General features: G+C 40.8%; 1 protein-coding gene across 1 annotated transcript in view; it reads right to left on the bottom strand.

Moving 5' to 3' along the window:
* MTMR3 (myotubularin related protein 3) overlaps nt 1-22,741 on the bottom strand; it is a 144,781-nt gene that overhangs the window by 12,033 nt on the left and 110,007 nt on the right. The window contains 9 exon segments of the mRNA XM_007461183.1: nt 875-1,060; nt 1,850-2,045; nt 5,014-5,125; nt 6,109-6,240; nt 6,776-6,981; nt 11,457-11,570; nt 14,109-14,205; nt 21,143-21,309; nt 22,695-22,741. The exon segment at nt 22,695-22,741 is cut by the window's right edge and continues 12 nt beyond it. Of these exon segments, the coding sequence (XP_007461245.1) occupies nt 875-1,060; nt 1,850-2,045; nt 5,014-5,125; nt 6,109-6,240; nt 6,776-6,981; nt 11,457-11,570; nt 14,109-14,205; nt 21,143-21,309; nt 22,695-22,741 (1,257 nt within the window).

Here is a 22,741-nt window from a genome sequence, read left to right as displayed (position 1 = left end):
AATCTTTTAGCAATATATACAAATATCAAATCACTGTTGTACACCTGAAACTAACATAATGTTATCTATCACTTATACTGCAATTAAAAAAAAGAAGGGTGATTGAAAACTGATCACTGGATTAGAAATGTGAAGGTCACTGGTGACCTTAACAAGAGCAGCTCTGGTAAAGTGGTGGAGTGAACACCTGACTGGGCCAGGTTTAAAAAAGAATTGGGAGGAGAAGCGTTTGAGAGAGTAAATGTCAAGACTTGAGGAGCTCTGCTGTGAAGAAATGAGATATGAAAAATGAGGTAATAGCTAGAGGGGGATGCGGGACCCAGAAACGCTTTTGATGAAATAGGAGGCACTATACCATGCTTGTATGCTGATGGCAATGATCTGGTAAAAAGGAAAACAGGCTGATGCAGAGGGCAGGGAGGAGAAATGCTGAAGCCATGAAGCTGAGCAAAGGAGGGGGGGTGGAAGCTGGTGCACAAGTGGAGGAGGGGCTGGAAGAGGGCAAGGATAGTACATCCTCCTTCAAAGGACAGGGAGCAGAGAGTGTGGAACAGACACGGGGGGTTGGTAGATGGACTGGAGCAGATGAAAATCTATTGCTTCTATTTCTAACTACTGTTTAGTGCTTTTATCATCCATTTTATAAGTTATGTTTAGAAGAACTCAAAGTTTATGTAAACTTAGTACACATGGATTCACTAAATAAACAAACACCTGTTTATTACTATTGTTTTTTAATTAAAAATGGAAGAATGACCCCTCAAATTCTAGAAAGGATGCAGTTTCATGTGAAAACTGGCCCACTAACATTTGCATTGATACCCCTATGAATTTAGAAGGTCCCCAAAATGAAGAATCACAAGCCCAAACTCACAAGGAATGCTTCATTGAACTCAAAAGAGCACGGAAATTGCCTCTGAAGCTGATGAACACAGTCCAGCCACTGTAAAAACACTGGGCAACGCTCGTTCAGATCATCCGAGTTCTCCCCATGACCACACCGGTCAGCAAACTTGTGGCCAAAATCCAGCCACTCCATCTCCACGAGGACCTGGAAACCCTGCGGGGAAGCACCCAGGAGAGACCCATTTGTGCTTGTCTATCCAAACTATAACTGTCCTGAGCCTAATGTCACCAACTGTGATCCCTTTTAACACCTTCCCACTAAGCCCACCAGGAGCCCCTAACCCAGGCCCACGGCCAAAGGATGGGACACAGGCTTAGGGCAGTGTCCCGATTCCCTCAACTCCATTCCATAATCATCAAAAGGGTGGTAACTAAGCATTTATCTAAGTCTTTGTTGAGACTATTTATATTTTTAGCCCTTCATTCACTATAAAAAAGTCATACTTTTTTCCCCCTTACTTTTTTATTTTTTAATTTCTATCTTTCACGGTATGCTTACAAAGTCATGTTTGTAAAATCTTTCCCCATCCCAGATTTACATATATTTTAGGGTACCTTTATGGTTTTTCTTATATCTTTAACCCAATAGGTGATTATTTCACAATAGGGTTCTTTCTCCACAGAACATTGTGGTGATATACAGACCCATTACCATAATAAGCATGTCAAGATCCTTCTACAGAAGCCCCACTTTCCTGGGGTATCCAAGTAGATACTCTGCAAAGGAAAACATGTCTGTATTCTCAATACCTGGTTATTCACAATCTACCCCATTTTAAGAGGCACAAGCACTGTGGTACGTACAACAATTTAGCTCAAGATAAAGGAGCAATGATTCAAAACTAAAGAAATTTCACTTTCACTGGACCTAGCCACCTCAATCAAAACTGATCATAAAACCCTCCAAGGTTTCCCCCACTCATCCTGAAGTGTCAAATCCTACCTCTATGGTTCGGTAATAAGGGTCCAGCAAGAGCTTAGCCAATGCCACAATCTGGGGGGTGCGGTCCCAGCCATCCGAGCAGTGCGCTAGCACTGGTCGTTGATCACGATCCACAGCATGCACTACCAGAAGTGCTGACTTCAGAAGCACAGACAGGTGATGGAGCCATTTTGTACTTTCAAGAGCTGAGAGCCAACTACAAAAATAAAACAGAAGGGGATAGGAAATGCTGATTTTTATGATATACTGGGTCATGCCAAATACCAGTCATATTCAAAAGAAATTCCCAAAGACTTTTCCTTCCAAATAAAACACTGCCAAAACAAACAGAAAATCTTTGTGTTCACAAAGCATGTACAAGGATGAGACCCAAGCCCTACCATGCAATAGAGGAAAGCCTTAGAAATAGGACAGTAATTAACAGGGCCACCTCTGTTCCAAAAATCTTATAGCTAATTTCCCAGAGAGAATTAATATTTAATATTTTTTAGTCCATAATAGGTATATCTACCCAGTATAAGAAAAGTAGCTCTTCCTGGAATCTTCTCCAAAAAAAAAAAAAACCAAAAAACACAGCCACTCTGAGATGGAAAAGAGAAAATATTTATATTTAATGATCAGCAACTCTGCCCAGCAAGTTCTCAAAAAAAAAGGTAAAGAAAACTCAAATGTAAGTATCTCTGTAATAAGATACAAGCTAGATGCCACATCCAACAACAGTGCAGACAACATCACTTACTACCCACATCCCAACACCTACCACTGATCAAGTCTTGAATGTCTATGGATTAAAACTGGATGGGCCCAAACTAATGATTTAGACTCACACAAATTAGTCTGCCTGTGGCTACACAGTTGCTGGGCTTAGTACAGACTAGATTCAGCAGGGATCTAAAAACCTTTTGAAAGGCCTTCAGGAAGTATCAGATCCCAAGAATGGCCCCTTGGGAATAATCACAAGCTGATCACAAATGGTTTTTTAACTGTTGACATTTTATTTCTTGTGCCCTGTCATGAATTCTACTCCCCAACCCCCCAAAAAAGCTCCAATTTCTCCAAAATGTGATCAGATTTGTAGTTAAGACCACAGTCTAGTCCTTCATACTCTGAGTTTGAGGAAAGAATAAATACTTCTGTCAGGGGACTATGAGAAGGCTTTTGCCAAGACTAGCCTATAAAGGCTTATTAAACCTTGGGGAATTTGGAATAGTCCAAAGAGAGGGTCTTTCCAGGCAAACAAACACCAGAATTTACTGCATAAGCAGTGGCTTCACATGGATTTGCTTGTTATACCAACCAGACTGACTCCTCAGTGGGTAGACACTGTGTCTCAGGCACAGCTATACCCTCCTTGTGCAGTGCCTAGCACACACTGAAGGTTCCTACTTTTTAAACCGCGGATAAAAATTCTATCTCAAGACCTTCTATGTGCTACTAAATACCTGAAAAACATTTTTTGCTGGTGGATTGATTATTTATTCTCATTCCTCACACAGTCTTGAAAAAAAATAAAAGATGAGGCTTAGGAGAACAAATACTAATTTATCTCCTGGCCCCTGGAGAAACAGTAAATGAGAACCTGGTTCTCTTGAACCTGACTGAATCATTCTTACATACCACTTGGTGTCGTCCATCCATGCCTAACATAGAAGCTGCACTCCAAAATCTGCCAACGGAGGAGGTGTGCTGAGACTCCAGGCTCCCTTGTCCTATTCTCAAAAGCTGAGGTAGCAACCTAAGCATGCCGTAGCCCTCTACGGCCACAAACAAGTGTCAGGAGGCTCGCTTATAAGCTGGTCCCGCCTCTGCCATAGCTTCTTTTTATCCACAAGGGAAGCTTCAGTACTGCATTACAATTTGCTGCCAAAGACAGACAAAGCATTTCCTTCTTCCTTTACAACCTCCCTCCTCCTCCCTGACATTCATTTGGACCAAGCAAGGGCTAATTACCTCTTCTTGACTCAGAGTTTAAAAAACAGCTTTTTAAGAAAGAATTTTAACTTATGGAAGATATTAGAGATCAGGTAGTACTGACTCTATCCCTTTTATTTCATAGACAGGAAAAACTGATAACCACAGGAATTAAGCCACTGGCCTAAGTCACACAATTAGTGGCAAATCTCCTGAATCCTCAACCAGGCTTTCTATGCCCTCCCCTTCCTTTAGGGAAGAGTACTACTAGCTAGGTTCTGAATATGTATAGCAGATGCAAGTTACTAATCCCCAAAGCAGGGCAGCGATCTCATTTCTTCGGTCAGGCTTTTCCCCAAGGACAACTGCTTCACCCTCTGGGCTGACTGCAACTGTGATGAATTTAATCATTTGCTACCAGGAGTTTGTACAAGTGGTTCAGGCAGCCATTTGATTTAATAAATCAAACAATGCTGCAAAATTGATGCCATCATGAGATCTACTGAACAGAACCGAGGGAAACAGCTATGGGACCTAGCACAAACACCAGAACAGAGAAAATTCTGTCTTCTCTGGCACATTTCTGGCTTCCTGAAACAGTAAAACAGGGGCTTCGAAATATTTATCTGTCCATATTTGTTTTACAGAGCATTCCTCCTAATTTATCTTGTATTCAAACAGTTCCCTTGGGGGGAGGAGTGTTATTTCACCTTCCTCACAGCAAATGCCAGCCATTCATTTTTAATAAGCAATAAAAATCACGGTAATGTTCTTAGTAAGTAAGATGGTAGTTTAGAAATTAGAAGCAAATGTAAAAGGAACTGACCTACTGGCAAGTTTAAAGAATTTTTAACCCTTTTCAGAACATAATGAATAAATTTTTACTCTTCACGGTAAAACATTCCAGTTCATAGCAAGTTAAGTGTCACTACAGTATGTCAGAAAACAAAGAATTAAGTTACTCTGAGTCAAAAATATGTGGAAGAAAAGGAAGAGGGCCCAGGAAAAATAAGAAGGCAATGCTTCCATTCTGAGGGCTGAGATCTGTTCTTTGCTGCACATTTTAAACCTTTCAAAGTGCTAGATTTTTCTTCCAGCTCCTTCTTTGTGCTGCATGCTCCTAACACAGGAGTAAGAATAACCATGGACTCTGAAAGTTAAACTGAAATTTACCAAAAAATAGAAAGACACTTTCAAACTCATTAAAAAAAAAAAAAATCACTGCAAACTTAAAGCCAAAGCCAAGGTCTTACTTTCCCGGATCTGGCATCTGTGTGCACAGCAATCGCAGAGACTGAAAACTCCTCCGAATTGAATGAATATTTGCCATCCCCATAAAAACAACTTCACAGTTTGGGTAATACTCTGGAGAGAATAACAACAAAGAGAACACAAATATGTTGAATTTAAAGTCCTAATGGCCAAATTTAAAAGGAGCAAACTGGCTATAAAACAAACCCACTGTAGCTGCGGACTAATGAAATGCCAATGTTTTGATGCCCATTAGCCCAGTCCTTTATTATGAGAGGAAAACAGTGCTTGATTTTTAGCTGTCTTTTCAAAAAGGAAGGTTAGATTTGTGAAGAAGATACTGATATAAAATAGAAGCTGTTATTTTTTTTTTTTAAAGATGTGTATACTTCCATCTTACCCCAGGTTTACTTCTTGGGCCTCTCCTCACTTGCATCTTTGGAATCTCTTTGAAAAGAACCTAGCAGAACCATGCATTTCTGCATTCAAATTTCACCTTGGTACAACTGCTTTTAGATTCCAGCTTAGCTCACACCTGAAAAAGGAGCTCAGTGCCTCTACCTGCTCCAACAGCACACAACTGGCACCTGACAGGTCCTTGGAGAAAGCCAGTGTTCAAACAGTAGGGGTGTTATATGTCAAGACTGAGGCACTTTGCTAGCGTTCTGTATTTGCTGCTTCAGTTTCTACCCCATGTTTTCTAAGTAAAAGTCATGTGAGGAGTTTTCTGTGAGGCTAGTAATGAGCATACCCACTGTCAAACACAAAAAAAGCTTTTAGAAGGCTGAGAAACTGAGCTGCTAAAGAAGAAGTTTCCAAACATAACAGGCCTTATTATGGGAGAGGATTTACTTTCCTTATCACCTAAAAGTTGGCACAGGGAAGGAAGATTCTTTGGTTTCACTGCACCTCCTCCTCCATTTCTCCCTTAAAAAGAGCATACAGTATTAAGAATCCAAGAAGGAGCTCTGGCTGTCTCAAGACAGGTTGAGGAACATGGCTTTCCATTCACTTCAAATTGAGAACTAAGACCCAGCTGGGCATGGGGTGGACTCACAGGGACAGAGGGTCAGGGATGAACGCACTGTGCACCTCACCTGGGCATTCACAGCCTCCTCCTTTGGCTCGGTTCGCCACAGCTGCTGCATAGGAGCGTGCATCCAAGATCAAAAGCTTCTGTGGTTGGACAGCTAAACTCTCTGCTCCTGAAGCATTTGACAGAGAAGAATCTAGGGACATCAGGAGCAGGAAGGAAAAACTAAATGAACCTGTCTCTCCCAGAAATGCCACAAAGTAAGAACCACAGGCACTTACTACAGTACTCAAAAAACTCGATTAAGTGAAATCCACCTAACCAAAACTACATTAATACAATAGGACTTCTCTCTCTAGTTTGTTTTCTATTTTGCCTACAATCTCCTATACCACATTTCTACATCTGTAGTCCTAGAATGACTACAACATAATCCTGGTGTTTTCCCCCATGGTCTGGAGACACTGCAGGTCCCCTATCACATATATATTCCATCTTGTCATGATGGCAAGAAAGACAACAAACACTCTAGTTCACATAAACCAAGTCTGAAACAGAGGGTCTTCTGGTTTTTGCCAAGATCCATGACTCCTCAAACAATCCCATCAACTGATACTTCACTCTCTCTCTCCTATGAAACAAATTCTGTGTCTTACAAGAAGAAGGCCATTTCAAGAAAAGGTTCTCAGATGCTATAAAAACTGCTGCCAGAGGCCCAGGGAGCACCTTACCAAACTCCACATCAGAAAGGTCTCCTGCATTGGGGAAGTCTCGCGGACTGTTCCTAGTTGACAGCTTGCTGCCACTGGATCGGGAGTCGGAGGCACAAGCTTTGGCTACTGACTGCACCAAGTGCTCATCATCAGCATTTCGCCAGCCCCACCAGCTGACCTCCGGCTGTCCACAGCGGGCAATGACAGCTCCATTGCTCTGGTGCCTGTGCGGGGAGCAAGACAACAACTGTACCCATCCCAGTGGCCCCATTCAGACGCTCTGTGCTCATACAAAAAGTGAGATAGTAGATTTTAAATGCCTTAATGAACAGCTTGACTGCAAGTAAGTGATGGGTTAGCTTCAAGTCCTCTCAGGGCAGAAGTCTTATACAGCAACAAGAATAACAAAACCCCGGGACTTCCTTGGTGGTCCAGTGGTTGAGACTCCACACTTCCACTACAGGGGACACGGATTCGATCCTTGGTCAGGGAACTAAGATCCCACATACCGTGCAGTGCAGACAAAAAAGAAAGAAGTAATAATTAGGGACTTCCCTGGTGGTCCAGCGGTTAAGACTCTGTGCTCCCAATGCAGGGGGCCCGGGATTGATCCCTGGTCAGGGAACTAGATCCCACATGCCGCAACTAAAAGAGCCTGCATGCCGCAAACAAGACCTGGCACAGCCAAATAAATAAATACTTAAAATAATAATATTAATAATAATAATTAAAAATAAAAAATAACAAAACCTATCTGCATCTTTCTTGATTATCAAACCATTTTAGAGACCTTTGTAGAATAACCAACAAAATGATAAAAGTGTATTGTCAGAGAAAAATTAATATTCATAAAGAAAATACTTGAATATTTAAATTCATTTTTTGAAAATCAGTTAAAAAACTACAAATACCACACTTAATAATGAAGCATTAATCTCTCCTTTTTAATACTACACCTGAATATCCTAGCATAATAGATGCTGACAAACATTTGTTTCCTCACTGACTTCTGAGTGCCCACTGTAGCAACTGTACACTTAGGGCTGGCCTGAGGATTCTTTTCAAAACAAGATTCCACACGTGGGACTAATATACTTACCTGGCCCATAGTGGACTGCTTTACAAAACCTCCTGACATTTCGTGAATCACAACTGCTCTTACTATAGGCAGATAGCTCAATGAGCCAGCCACCCTTCTGTAAACTATTAGAAGGAAATGAATAGAATAAACATCAATAAGCCATACTCTGATAAGATCCTTTATCAAGAAATAAGACCAGGGCTTCGGTGGCGCAGGGCCCATAGTGGACTGCTTTACAAAACCTCCTGACATTTCGTGAATCACAACTGCTCTTACTATAGGCAGATAGCTCAATGAGCCAGCCACCCTTCTGTAAACTATTAGAAGGAAATGAATAGAATAAACATCAATAAGCCATACTCTGATAAGATCCTTTATCAAGAAATAAGACCAGGGCTTCACTGGTGGCGCAGTGGTTGAGAGTCCGCCTGCCAATGCAGGGGACATGGGTTCGTGCCCCGGTCCGGGAAGATCCCACATGCCGCGGAGCGGCTAGGCCCGTGAGCCATGGCCGCTGAGCCTGCATGTCCGGAGCCTGTGCTCCGCAACGGGAGAGGCCACAACAGTGAGAGGCCCGCGTACTGCAAGGAAAAAAAAAACAAAAAGAAAGAAGACCAGAAATCATACAGTCTACCTTAAGATGCTCTAAAAACCCAAGCTTTTCTTCATTAGGAATTTTATACTAAAAAAAAAAAAATCACTGAGCTATACACATTGAAAGAGTGAATTGCATGTGACATCTCAATAAAGCTGTTTTTAAAAGTTATAGAGTGATTACAATCAGTTCACTTTAAAAATAAATGAGTAGAAAAGCTAGCAAGCAAAAAATTTTAATGTCTCCCAATTCTATATCCTAGAGAGAACTGTCAATGTCTTTTACTCCCATTAAAGTTGTTTCTAAACACATATTCATACACACATATAACACATGTAGGGCACAGATGGATTTTTTAAAAACAGACTATTGAATCTATTTATCTTGTTCAAGGAACGTGAGAAAGATTTTTGTTTTCAATCCTAAAACTCATAAGCAATAAATTAAATTTGGCAATAATCAAATTCCACTGGAACCATCAGTTTGCTTGTAGTTTTTTAATCCTCCCTCATTAGGAGACAAATAATGGAAAGTACTTGTGTATTGCCAACACATTCAAATGGGTCACCTGCTGAATGGAGCCAAACTATAAATAAAACCTCACTGATTCTTAAAATGCCTCCTAGCATATTATAATAGGTGCTGAGTAACCAATGAGGCTGATTGACAGCAAACCCTTTACAGGATAGGCTGGCAGGGCCTTTCCTGCACATCCTTTTCTTCTGAAATCTTTCCCAGCAATGCTCGAGAGGAACAGTAGATGGCACTCATCAGCCTGGGTCTTGGGTTTTAAGGGCCACATTATTTTTTTTTTGGCCGCACCACGCAGCACGTAGGATCTTACTTCCCCCACCAGGGATTGAACCTGTGTCCCCTGCAGTGGAAGCAGGCGTCCTACCTAAGCACTGGACCGCCAGGGAATTCCCTAAGGGCCATAGTATTATAACTAGATTGCAACTGAACTGCTGCAATGAGCAGTGAAGTTTTCTGCAGTCTTCTAAATGCTTTAGATTGCACGAAAGAGAACAAAAACACTACAGCTAAAAATCACTAAAGAGCATTTCCATCATTTTACAAATAGAACAAGGAAAAATAAAAATTAAGATGTCCAATGTATGAGTCCCCTACTAAACACTAAATGCTTCAGTTTTATATAGAAAGATACAAATGCTTAAACTATCCTTAAGTTAGTACTAATCAACTCCCTAAATGACTAGAAGTTTCTAACAATCACTCAATGCACAAAGGGGGAGAACTGTGAATTACACTACAGATGGGCGCCCTTCGCACCATCTTTCTGTGTTAAAGCAACCTCTGTCTTCAATAATAAATCCAATTAAGCATTCTCTCATCACCATAGGAGAAAGCACTAAATCAGGTGCTGGTTCAGCATGGTGCTGTCAAGTAACTGCTGCTAGCAACCTAAGGAGTCATTACTGCAATTTACAGACAACTACATTCAGTAAACACACGTTGGATTCACAAGCATCCTGCCACCTGAGCTAGGGAAGCTTATGCCCTCTGGAATAAACTTTGGAAGGGGAAAGAAGCTTCCCATGTTTACTCTAAGTTTTTCTTCAGCCTACACTTTTAGGCCTCTCTACCAACAGGGAGAATTCACCAAAAGACCCTTACTTTGAGAATGAGAATCCTTTCCCCTTATGCTCAAAGTCAGCAAACTTCACAAATGCTAGGGCTGCTGATCTAACACAGCTGCTGTCCGCAGAGCAGCAGCTGGCTGCTTTCCCTATTTGAGCTGGGCCGATCACTGATAAGACTCATTAATCCTTTCAGCTTTCACTGCTCTCTCTAATTCCTGTGTCATCCTTACCATTTGAGTGATAAGTAAATTTGGTGACCTACTTTTCTAGGAGTGTCTGAAAACAACGGTGATGAAAACTGAGGCTGAAAACTTAATGGGTTCCACTGGGACAGAAGCAAATATGTACTTTTCCATCTCTCCCTCTTCAGGGTGGGCATCAGAATCTGCCTTCCATGGGCTAAACAAGCTGGTTACCTCAGTGGGAATTCCATAAGGAAATAAACCCCTTCTTCCAACCTCAGTATTTCAATGAACTGCCTCCTGGCATGAGTTTCTAACTAAACCTCACTGGTTTGGCCCGAATTCAAGGAGAGTCCATAATGTCTGCAAACTGGAAAAATGAAATGGAGAATGTGATATTACAAGGACATCTGAAACTGTTCCAAAATAAGAGGGAATGACTTCTTAAAAATTTAACATAATTCTGTGAGAACTGAGCTAGCTATTCACTGAATTATAAAAGCAGCCCTCAGGAATACAACCTACTCCAGACATTGCTTAGGAAGCCCAGTGCTTCATTCAGATGTTGCAGCATACCTGTGAAGTAAGAACATCATTCCCATTTTACTAATTGGGAATGGGCCGAGGTCAGTTAGGGGACTTACTCAAGGTGCCACAGCAAGGCGTGTCAGAGAGAAAACCTGAATTCTAAAACCTGTGTTTGTCACCACACCACCACCCCCTTCTAGGACCTGCCTCCCTTGACTCTCCTGCCTTTGATCTCTGATAGTATCTATCCAGCCAAGCCCTAGCCTTCTTCTCTAAATGCTCCCTCTCAAAGCAGACCTCTTCCATCTGTCGAAGTTTCAACCACAAAGACAATCACAAATGACTCAAATCTACATCCCAATTCGTACTTTCTAGGATTCATCTCTCTCAATCCAAAGGCCAACATCTGAAGCTAAATGCAATGAGCATATTATCTTCCCACAGAATGTCAGAAGGATCTTAAAATAGCAAGTCCAGCCACTTTTCTATTAAAATTTTTTCAGTGTCAACTGAATCATCAGGTAGTGTTCCAGATGAATTACTGGTATATGAATGGATGAGCAGCTTCAGCAATAAGCAAGTACAGAATAACCTGGAAAGTTCCCTGAACCACCCCCCACCACCACCCCCAGGTTAGCAGCAACAGAAGCAGCAGACCACATGCAGTGGGCAGTAGCACCAGACCAGGCTGGGTCTGGCCAGGCTTACTTACCTGTAGACGACGGCGGGGATGCGCTTCCAGGACCTGAAGCTTGCGACACTTTCTAGTTCTTTGTCAGTGATCCAAGCAGGCACTATGAGCTCCTGTGGATAGCTACCACACAGCCTAACAGGGAAGGTGAGGAAGAGGGAGAAGGGAAGAAGACAGAGAAGGAGGGGAGAAGAGGGAGAGACATGAGTGAGCCAGCAGAAGGATGTCGATCAAGCTACCCCAGAGCCAGTTAAACGGCAATGAGGAGCATTACCTGAGTCTTGGCCTGCTCAGCAGAATGGGTTGCCTTAAGTGTTTACTTATGTATATGTCAAATGATACTATCTTGGATTGTTCCACTTGATGCTGCCTTTTGGAAATCTGGCGATCTTAACTATCAGTGTAAAAAGGGGAGTTGAGAGGCAGTTACTCCATTGTAACTGTTGTAACCAATATGTGGGTCATTTCTAACTACACAAATGCCCAGTCCAACTGCAGAGGTGGAAGTCTGTGTTACCTCTACCAGACCCTCAGTCTTTCAGGGAAACATGAGAAGAAGGGCCAGAGCCCACAATTTCAAGTTTCCAGAGACCTCATAGGATTACTAACATATTCTTTGATGTGAATCAAACAGGGTGTCCTAATTATAGGTAACAGGTGCAGCCATGGATATAGATAGAGCACTATGGGTCAGCCCCATCTGCATACATAATCGTAGCTCCATTAAGCCAAATTAGTAATGTGAATATGCTATTAATCATAATTTCTATAAAACATACTTCAGAATAAATTACACTCAAGGGGAAAAAAAGCTGTTTTTCTTGTTTTCAAATTTAACTTTTATTTTATATTATAGTTGATTTACCATGTTGCATAAGAAAAACTGTTTTCATTAGGGAAAATACTAGTAGGCACATAACTAGTCCAGCTGGTGCCCTAGAAAGCATTATTTCTGATAGGTTTTTTACTTACAAGACATGTCTCTCTCTGGGAAACCCAATATTCCTTCTCAATAGTGAAGGCAATAAGACATTTAATCCAAATCCAAAAATATACAAACTGCTCCTCGTCCTCCACTACCACCATGGCCTACCTACTCTATGCATTAGGTGAAGAGGCAGAAAAATACAAACTGCTTAGGAACTGAGGGATCTGATCATTCTGCACTAAATCTCTCTCTCTTATTCTCAATTTCCAGATTAAGTATCAGGAATTCAAAAGCCTAACCAGGAGAATGGAGACTGACCAAAAGTAGCTCCACAAACTTCCTAATACCTATCTACAAACTCCTAAAAATAACCTAGGACACAGATTATAAATGAACACTCTAACCATAAGTCTTGTTCCTTTTATCTTCTTTCAAACTTAAGAGTAAATTTGGCTCTTATTCTTCCTTTGTAGTACGAAGAACTTTTCAATGTCCTGAAGGCTGGTTCTGAAGTGGAAATAGTGGACTCAAAGAAGTTAATTTTTAAAATCCATATTAAAAAGAGATTTCTGAAAACCACTAGCTTTTGAACTCAAAAATTTTTTCTCAACAAGCTTAGCTTAATTCAGGCTTTGTTTTACTTCACCCAATATTCTGGATCACTATATTCCTTGTTCTCTAAGGATTACATTACCTAGTAGTCAGCTCTTCAGCAAGTATGAGCTTCTCACTTGTAGATAAGCAGTTTCCAGTATAGGAAAGGTGGGTTACATGTGAGCAAAGCCTGTGGCAGCCTCAGGCTCCCTGAGGACCCCCCTCCTCTCTCCACCTCAATTCTCTAATTTGACCTGCCACTGATGAACAGGCAAAGGTATGACACGTCTGTAGCTCCTGATTCTTCACACCACCTCCTTGGCCAAGGTCCATGGTTAAGAGCTGTGTGTAGTAATTAGCTGTTGTTTTTCCAACAAAAAATGAAATGCTCCGGTGGCTACCCACAAACAGTCCAGGAAAATACCTATCATAATTTGAGGCAGCTGGAAGGACAACAGAGTGATTAAGGCCTCCAATTGCTGCAGGGAAACTTAAGAGGAGAAGGATATGTTAATTTTAAAATTCTGGACAATTTTCTTTTGTTTTATAGAAATTTGGATCACCAAAATCACAGTAGTTAACTGCCCTCCCCTACCAAAGTTCTTATACCTTTTAGGGAAATAGGTCATGGGAAATATTTAATAATGGTTACATTAATATTTAATGGTTAAGTGATCATAGCTGTGACATTAGTTTTAGATCAACAAATTAGAGAATAATACGGTAGCCTATTTCATAGGATCTGGAGTAAAATTACAGTAAAAACCAACTCCTAAGTGTTTTATCACTGCTTCTGAGATCACTAATCTTATCTCTAATGTGATGTCAAGCAGTGATGAGAACAATAGAAACTCCCTGTCTACAGGTAAGCACAATATTATCTAGACATGCATGTGCCAGGAAGAATAGGAGGGGACAGAAAGGAAGGTTCCAGGATCCTACTATAAGTAAGGATCTCTTTCCACTCCAGTGATAGCAATGGGAACAGAAGGCTCAAGAAGTACGCTGAAGATGAGGCATTTAGATTTAATAAATAAAACTTCATTTCAAAGAAAAAGTCTAAATTCAAATGTTCTGCCACATGAGAATTGGGGTTTCTTGCAAAGGCAGTGGCCATGAAACACAGTCCACAGGGATCAAATACAACTTACTTGTACTTTTCATTGATGTTGGAAATCCTCCAGGCGTTGTTCATATCAAAACCCATCCGCTCCACTTCGTTTTTAAACCTTGATGTTACGTGCTCCCCTAGGAACCACAGACAGATAGGAGAAAGGACGAAATGAATATGATTTTCCACAACAGGTGGAATGAAAGCATTGCTACCCTGCTCAGTTATTTTTAAAAAGGTATTGTATAAATAACATATTTAGTTTAAAAAATCTCCTGCCAGGATAAGACTATAAGAAGAAATGAAGAAATTAATTTTGATTTTAATTAAGAATTAGTATTATCTCTTCAATTAAAAATAAACTAAAAAACAAAAAAAGAATATTATCTAATCACTACTATCAAATTTGAGAGTAGTATCACTGGGCTCACTTTACAGAGGACAAAACTGAGACTGAGGTGATTATTATGGCAAGTCTGTCTCATCTCAAAACCCACGTTCTTATCCCTATACTGGCTACTTTCCCATTTCCACACTGAGACTGATGGTATACATAAGAAATAAAATCAACAAGTTCATCAAGAATAGTAGTATAGACCTATAACTCCTCATGAGAAACACTTTGGGCCAGATTTCAGAACCTGAATTTTCTGGATTTTAAGGTGTGCATGTATAATAATACTGGGTTAATGATAACAACAGCATTAACCAAACACTAACATCATTACAGTGAAATGCATGGATAATTCACACTAAATGGGATAAAAAAAGCAACAAATAGTTCAGATCAAGTCAAACTACCAAATAAAATAAAAATCTTTTGATTTTCAGAACCTTACAGATTACAGAATTGCAGTTAAAAGATCACGGACTTTTAATTGCCAGTACCCAGAAATCTCAAGAAACACCACACTAGTAACTACAGTACTGAGCATTTGTAAGAACATCCACCCAAACAAGTATAACCTGCCTACATTTGCCCTAATGAATTTGGCTGCTTCTTCAAGACAGCTAGCAACAAAGGCAGAAATGAACCGAACATAAAAGTCATTAAATCTGAAATAACTTCCTTCCTTGAAAACAGTCCTAGAGCAGTAATTTTATAAAAAACAAATAAACAACAACAACAAAACAAACCATTAAGCAGTACCTCTAACATATAGTATTATAGGTTGTAAAATAAATACTGGTGGGGGCTGGGAGAAACTACAGTAACAAAAGCTTATATAAAACAGCCAGCACTGGGCTTCCCTGGTGGTGTGGTGGTTGAGGGTCCGCCTGCCGGTGCAGGGGACACGGGTTTGTGCCCCGGTCTGGGAGGATCCTACATGCCGCAGAGCGGCTGGGCCCGTGAGCCATAGCCGCTGAGCCTGCATGTCCGGAGCCTGCTCCGCAACGGGAGAGGCCACAGCAGTGGGAGGCCCACGTACCCAGAAAAAAAAAAACAAAAAAAACCAGCCAGCACTGGTGATCAAAGCTTTGCTCTCCCAGGGAGAAGAGCTTCAGAATACGAAATAGCAATTACTTGAATGAAGGACAAGTCTATAAAACTACTTCCCATTTAAACTGCTTTTCTTGAGCTTAAACTAAGTATTGTATGTTTCCTGAAGGAGAGCTATAAAAAGGTGAGGTTCAGAAATGCAGGAAGAAATAATCAACTGAATCTATCCCATTTTGGAAAAGTTTTAAAAGCAATATAATCTTCCAAATAGGAAAAAGCTATCTGAATTGGAGTGTTGTCTACAAATTGCAAGGAATGGTGACCAACAATAATTCTACACAGGGAATCTTTCACTTTTAATCCCAATATAAAAGCTCTAAGAACTATGGCAACTTCCAAGTTCATTAATTAATGACAAGATTTTCCCAAACCTAGGATACAGCTCTAAGTCTTTGCAAAAGGTAAAGGTATTTTAATTAATGGTCATTTACATTAGTACCTCTATCTTAAACACATACTCTAAATAGGATCTTCTATAACTTTAAAATAATCACTGGCAAAATAACAAGAACCTCCTCCTCCTCCTTCCCCCCACTCCTCTCCCACCTCCTCCTCTTCCACCTCCTTCCCCTCCTCCTCAGGCAGTTTTCTACATAGAACAATTGCCCAAGAAAGGGCTTAGAATTATCATCCCCGGCATGAAATTCTGAGCTACACACAAAGAAATATGCACTGAATACTGAGCACAGAAAATCTGTTGTTTCAAGTTCCTTGAGAAGAGTTTTAATTATCTTTGTATCCTCTAAAGCAGTGACTTCATCAACTTCAACTTTGAAATTGACCATCACAACCCACAATAAGAATGTTTTGCATCACAATTCAATACAACATATTTATTTTTTAAAAGTTTCACAAAATACCCACCCTTACTATGTGTGTGATACATTGATATTTTCTATCCTGAATTTTCATTTCATATTTCATTTCTTAAAACTTTGATTTCATGACCTACTGGTGGATCACAACCTAGTTTGAAAACCACTGCTTGAAAAAAAAATTTAGCAGCAGACCTTACATACATGAGTAATTCAACTGGCTTTTGATAAATTGTGTTAGAAGTTCACTTGTGTTTATTCTGCCAGAAAAGTGCATGCCAAGCACATATATTGCTGGATTTCCCTTAAGAACTCCCCTCTCAGAATTCTCATGTCTCCACTGATTCAACATTAGATATGCTGTAATACCCCAATTTATTTGTTTAGCTTTGTATTTCCATTTCAACCTTTCCTGTGTGCCTCCCCCACCCCCAAATGAGGATCTGTCCCTTTTTAACATTTTGTATTTCTTATACTACAAACAGTCTAGCAATTCTTATTTTAATGGGAATGAAAAAATTTTAAAGCAGTAAATCCCTCTATCATAACCACAGTGTCAACCAGCAGTCTAAAAAAAACTTCCCCCCAAAAGCCTAGCTTCCCAGTGATTCTGAGTATTCAAGCCTACAATTATACATAACTTAAAGGCCTGGGATAGAAGGGCCAGGCCCTTACTGTGAGGAAGAACAGTATCAGAGTCAGAGAAGGTGATAACTAGCCCTCCCAGATTTTCAAATACGGAGGAAAGAATCCTTCTTTTCTATGAGCAAAGGTCCCAGTATAGTCATCTAGATGTACACTTACTGGACCGCATTTAAACTCAGAAAACGGACTCTGCTGCTTTCTGGGTTTTTAAGATGTTCCTAGACAGGGCTTTTACTTTATACGAAACAGGCAGCTGCACAACAGTATATGACCCAGAGTCATGCTACTCATAGTTAATCAGAATGTGCTTAATGGGTATATCATAGAAGAGAGGTCAGAGATGTGGGTCTGATGCTACTAAAATAGCAACTGAATTGCCCAGTCATCTGTCAGAACTCCAGATTAATGCTGAAGTACAGAACAGTCACCAAGAAGGCAGCTAAAATGAGAAGGATGTTGAGCATATGGGAGAGAAGCTTTAAGCTTTAGTCCATTCTTTTTTTAAAAAAAAAAATTTTCTCCTGTTCATTTTTTATTTTTTTTTATTTTTTGCTGCATTGGGTCTTTGGTGCTGTGTGCAGGTTTTCTCTAGTTGTGGCGAGCGGGAGCTACTCTTTGTTGAGGTGCGCAGTCTTCTCATTGCAGTGGCTTCTCTGTTTGCGGAGCATGGGCTCTAGGCACACGGGCTTCAGCAGTTGTGGCGCACGAGCTCTAGAGCGCAGGCTTAGTAGTTGTGGTGCACAGGCTGAGTTGCTCTGCGGCATGTGGGATCTTCCCAGACCAGGGCTCAAACCTGTGTCCCCTGCATTGGCAGGCAGATTCTTAACCACTGTACCACCAGGGAAGTCCAGGCCATTCTTATTTAGAGTTTGAAAGGGGCTAAGAGCAGAGTCAAGAGTTTTACAATGAACTCCAACAGCAATGTGGTGACTTCCTCCAAAGCAGATTAAGACTTAGAGCTGTGGCCACAGTATGGCTGGCTTAACTATGACAGGTTCAACAGTCAGAAACTACGATTTATATGAATACAGGGTAATGATGTAATTTTCCCATTTCCCCCCTCTCTGACACATTCTACTCTTAACAGGCTAGGCAGAGAAGAATCCATAAAAAGTTTTATTAACTTCTGAAAGACTAAACTAACTCCCACCCTTCAGAGTCTATGCTTGTGGTCTCATGTGTTGGGACAGATTACAGAATGGCATGACTCTGAAATATCTCAAGTGCTGTCTTACATAAAGATGACTTATAAGAATGTGGTTGTCTGGTCTGCTCGTAATTGGTAAGTAATGCTGCAGCCACCACCAACACTCAATGACACTGGGTGGAGACGAAAGAACTAGGTTGACTGGCTTTAAAAATGCCACCACAGGGGCTTCCCTGGTGGCGCAGTGGTTGAGAGTCCGCCTGCTGATGCAGGGGACACAGGTTCGTGCCCCGGTCCGGGAAGATCCCACATGCCACAGAGCGGCTGGGCCCGTGAGCCATGGCCGCTGAGCCTGCGCATCCGGAGCCTGTGCTCCGCAACGGGAGAGGCCGCAACAGTGAGAGGCCTGCGTACCACACACACACACAAAAAGAAAATGCCACCACAGTATTTTTTAAAAGCAGGTTTTCCCCTGTACTCCACAGTGAAAATATATAAAAGGAAAAAGCCATACATATATACACACACTCAAACAAGTCACTGAAGTACAGTAAGATTGCATGTGAGTTGTAGCAGGTTGACTTCAGTGTGGAATGTATATATTGAAAAGAAAATACAACCTTTACTCATAGAGTAAGTTCCAATCAGTTACAATGGCACTGTCTTGTATATTCATAATTTCCAAAATGTATTCACAAGCATGGCACATAGGAGGCACTCAAACATTTACTGAATTGAACTCTCCAGCATTAACAGATTTGATCTTCAGAATATCCAGATCAGCTTGGGCAGGAAGAAAAAAAAGTCTCACTTTGAAGAACAAAAGAAACTAAAGTACAGAGAGAATAAATGGCTTGCCCAGTATTATTTTAAAAATTAAATGGTAGAGTACAGGTTTGAATTCAGGTTTTCTAGTTCATAAATCAGTATTCTAACCCCCAAATGCCTCCATCCATCACAAACCCATGAAAAGACAGGAAATTGGATGTCCTGGTGGCCAACGAATACCAAACATCTTCAAGAAGGGAAAGACCTGGGGACCAAAGTCATCTCAGCTCAGGACAAAGCCATCTATAATTAACAGACAGGAGTGAAATTTTGATCTGATGCATCTTAGGAATATTCTAAGAGTTGACTCAAATCCTAAAGAAACTAAATTATCAAGGGAATAAGGAATCATCTAAAGATGAGGAATTTTCAGTCTGTGGTTGTAAGAGAAACAGGTTAGGAGAAATTCAAGCCTTGTTAACTAAACACTGGCAACCCAAAACTAGGGAATGCCTTTTGGAGTTAAGAGCCTTAAACAAATCAAAGTTCTTATATAACATAATACAGCAAGATACACTCAATAACTTCATTATCCTAGGAGATGGTTGAGATTAAAAATCTAATAAATAAGATATAATGGCTAAAACCTTAGCAAATATACATGTAAGATTTGTGCATTTCATTGCATGTAAACGTTACTTTTTTAAAAACTAAAAAAACTTGAAAAGAGCCATAAACAAAAAAAATTAAAATACAATGGCATCTCATATAAAGAAGGAAAAAGAAAGATGCAATGGATAAGAGAGTGAAGTGAGAGACAGCTAAGGCACATTCTCGTCACCTTCCAAGGTCGGTGTGGGTGACTCTTGTGAACGACTTTGGGTTCCACTGGCTGACCAGCCTTGTGGGAAGCTTGGATTTCTGGAGCTTTCCCTGAGGCTCCACAAGGACAGGTGCCTCTGTTTTTCATCTCTGTATCCACAGCACCCCATACAGTCAGCTCCCAATAGCTGAGAACTGGGTTCAAGTCCTGGCTCTGTCAGTGCCTAGCAGTTGGACTTGGCAACAGGCTTTACTCTGAGACTCCGTTTCTTTGGCTCCCAAAACAGAAACACCAGCCTATCTTGCCTGTTTGACAAGGTCATGAGGGTCAAACAAAAGTACATATTAAAGCATCTTTAAAAATATGTTTGTGTTTGCTATAACTTAATTAAATATATGAACCAAAAGCTTTAACCAGTGAATGAGCCAGGAAACAAAGGGATCCAAGCATTGCTAGATTAGCCTCCAATGCTTAAAACAACCCAGGGCAGAATTGTTAATATTGAAGGTTCAGGACTGAAAATTGAGGTTTAAAGGAAAACGTCTGTAGAGTAAACTTTATTGGAAGGAAGCTCACAACGTTTCACTGCTTAGGAATTCAAGACATTGCTTCCAAGCTGGACACATTAAAGATTCGGTGCTGGACCAGCAAAGTTCTATTTACGGCAACGTACAATTTATAGAAAACTACACACAGAGAAACAGCATGAACTTGGTCAACGCCATTTTTGAGGGAGACAGACAGTGAGTGTGACAAAGATTTCATGAGGAGTCAGGAAGCCTGGGTTCCAGTATAGGCCCAACTTCTTTATTTGCCCTGAGAAAAGTCACCTGGCCTCGCTGGACCTGTGTCTCATCATCTGTGAGATGAAAGGGGTGACAAAAGGTAATCCATGACTTGAAATTCAAAGACAGCAAAAAGCCATTTTGTAATCCATTATTCTGTGGCCTAACCTCACACTTCTGTACCTTTGTTCATGCTACTTGCTCTGTCTAAAGTTCTTTTCCCCAGTCTGTTATCAATGAACTCTTATTCAACCTTCAAAGTCTACTCAAAAGCCACTTCAAACGTGAAGTCTTCGCAAACATGTATATAACGCTCGTGGCTCCCTTCCACTGGGCTTCCCTAATACCCATACCCTAGGTGTTTTTAGTCAGGCCCAGTAATTGTGATACCAAGTCTAGTGTTCTTTCCTTCCCCCTGAAAGGTAGGAAACATCTTCCACTGATCTTAGAAGAATGATGGGCAAATGCTACGTGCTCCATGAAAGTACACTGATTAAATACACGAATGCTAAGGAGTCCCATTTCATGTTACGGATATCTCAAGCAGTATTTCAATGAAGTCACCATCTGAACGTTTTAGAAAGGCCTACCTGGCCTGCACAGGTCTCCATGTTGCTCTTTTTCACTGGCGTAGACCTCCATGCACCAAGCATGGTATGCAAATGAGAAGAGGTCTTCTATTTTAGCAGGTGGTCGGACTGCATTGTTCAGTCTTTTCAGCCACTCTTGACACTGCTCAAAGGTTGAGAACTGACACCTTTGTAAAGCCAAACAAGTACAAATGTAATCAGAAGACAGCTGACAATGAAACCTAAGGATAGCCACCATTTCAAGAGTGCCTATTCACAGTGAAATGATAATACAGTCAAAAAAGCACTAGAGGGCTTCCCTGGTGGCGCAGTGGCGCATCCGGAGCCTGCCGATGCGGGGGACACGGGTTCGTGCCCCAGTCTGGGAGGATCCCACATGCCGCGGAGCAACTAGGCCCGTGAGCCATGGCTGCTGAGCCTGCGCGTCCGAAGCCTGTGCTCCGCAATGAGAGAGGCCACAACAGTGAGAGGCCCGCGTATCGCAAAAAAAAAAAAAGCACTAGAGGGCTTCCCTGGTGGCGTACTGGTTGAGAGTCCGCCTGCCGATGCAGGGGACATGGGTTCGTGCCCCGGTCCGGGAGGATCGCACATGCCGCAGAGCAGCTAGGCCTGTGAGCCATGGCCGCTGAGCCTGTGCTCCGCAACGGGAGAGGCCACAACAGTGAGAGGCCTGCATACCGCAAAAAAAAAAAAAAAAAAAAAAAGCACTAAGGTGGTCTAATGTTTATAATTTATAATAACAAAACATGTCCAACAAATTTTAGCCAATGGTGCAAAATGTCAAGAAGAAGAAAGCTGGACATGTGGAAAACCTATTTTTTTTAGACTAATAAAATCTCTTCTGAGATTGACAATTTATTAAAGTAAAATGGCAGTCATTCTCTTCCAGGAATGGGGTTTTATTCCACTTTTTCCACCAAAGCTTTATGGTTGTCCTTCTCAAAGAATATGTTTAAAGAAGTTCTTTTTGTTTTGTTATGACATTATTATAGCAAGCTCAAAAATGGTTCACAATACTTTTAGCCAATTAGGGAATAATTTCAAAATTTATCTATTTAGCAATTAGAATAAATCAGCAACTTTAGATCGAAAATAAGATACATTACACTGAAGTTTTCAGATGTTACCATGTAGAGAACAAAACAATTCTATTATCAAGTGCAATTTTCGGTATATATAACTAGGAGGTTAAAATAATTAGTGTAAAAAATACTTTATCTTTTTAAACGCAGTATCTAAAATTGCACGCACGCACACACACACACACACGCCCCCTGCAAACGATAAAGCATAGGGTAAAATGTTAACAATACTAGTGCTCTTTACTATTTTTATGTTTGCACCTGTTTTGTAAATTTAAAATCATCTCCAAATAAAAAACACCTTTCCAATAGCAAAGTAGGCTAAAGATAACATATTTCAGGGACTAACTACTCCGAAAATACTCCTAACTAGGCTGACCCTCAGAAGCTGTTTTTCTGTTATCAAATCATGAATCCATCCTTTAAGAAGTATTTTCCACACTAAACAATAGCATAAACTCGTCACATACCTGATAACTTTGCAGTCTTTGCAAGTCAAATGAAGCTGAAATATATC

The sequence above is a fragment of the Lipotes vexillifer genome, unplaced genomic scaffold, assembly GCF_000442215.2.
Source record: "Lipotes vexillifer unplaced genomic scaffold, Lipotes_vexillifer_v1.1 scaffold691, whole genome shotgun sequence".
In the NCBI taxonomy this organism is placed as follows: domain Eukaryota; kingdom Metazoa; phylum Chordata; class Mammalia; order Artiodactyla; family Lipotidae; genus Lipotes; species Lipotes vexillifer.
The sequence above is the reverse complement of the archived record's forward strand: the minus strand, read 5'-3'. Positions and strand labels throughout refer to the sequence as shown.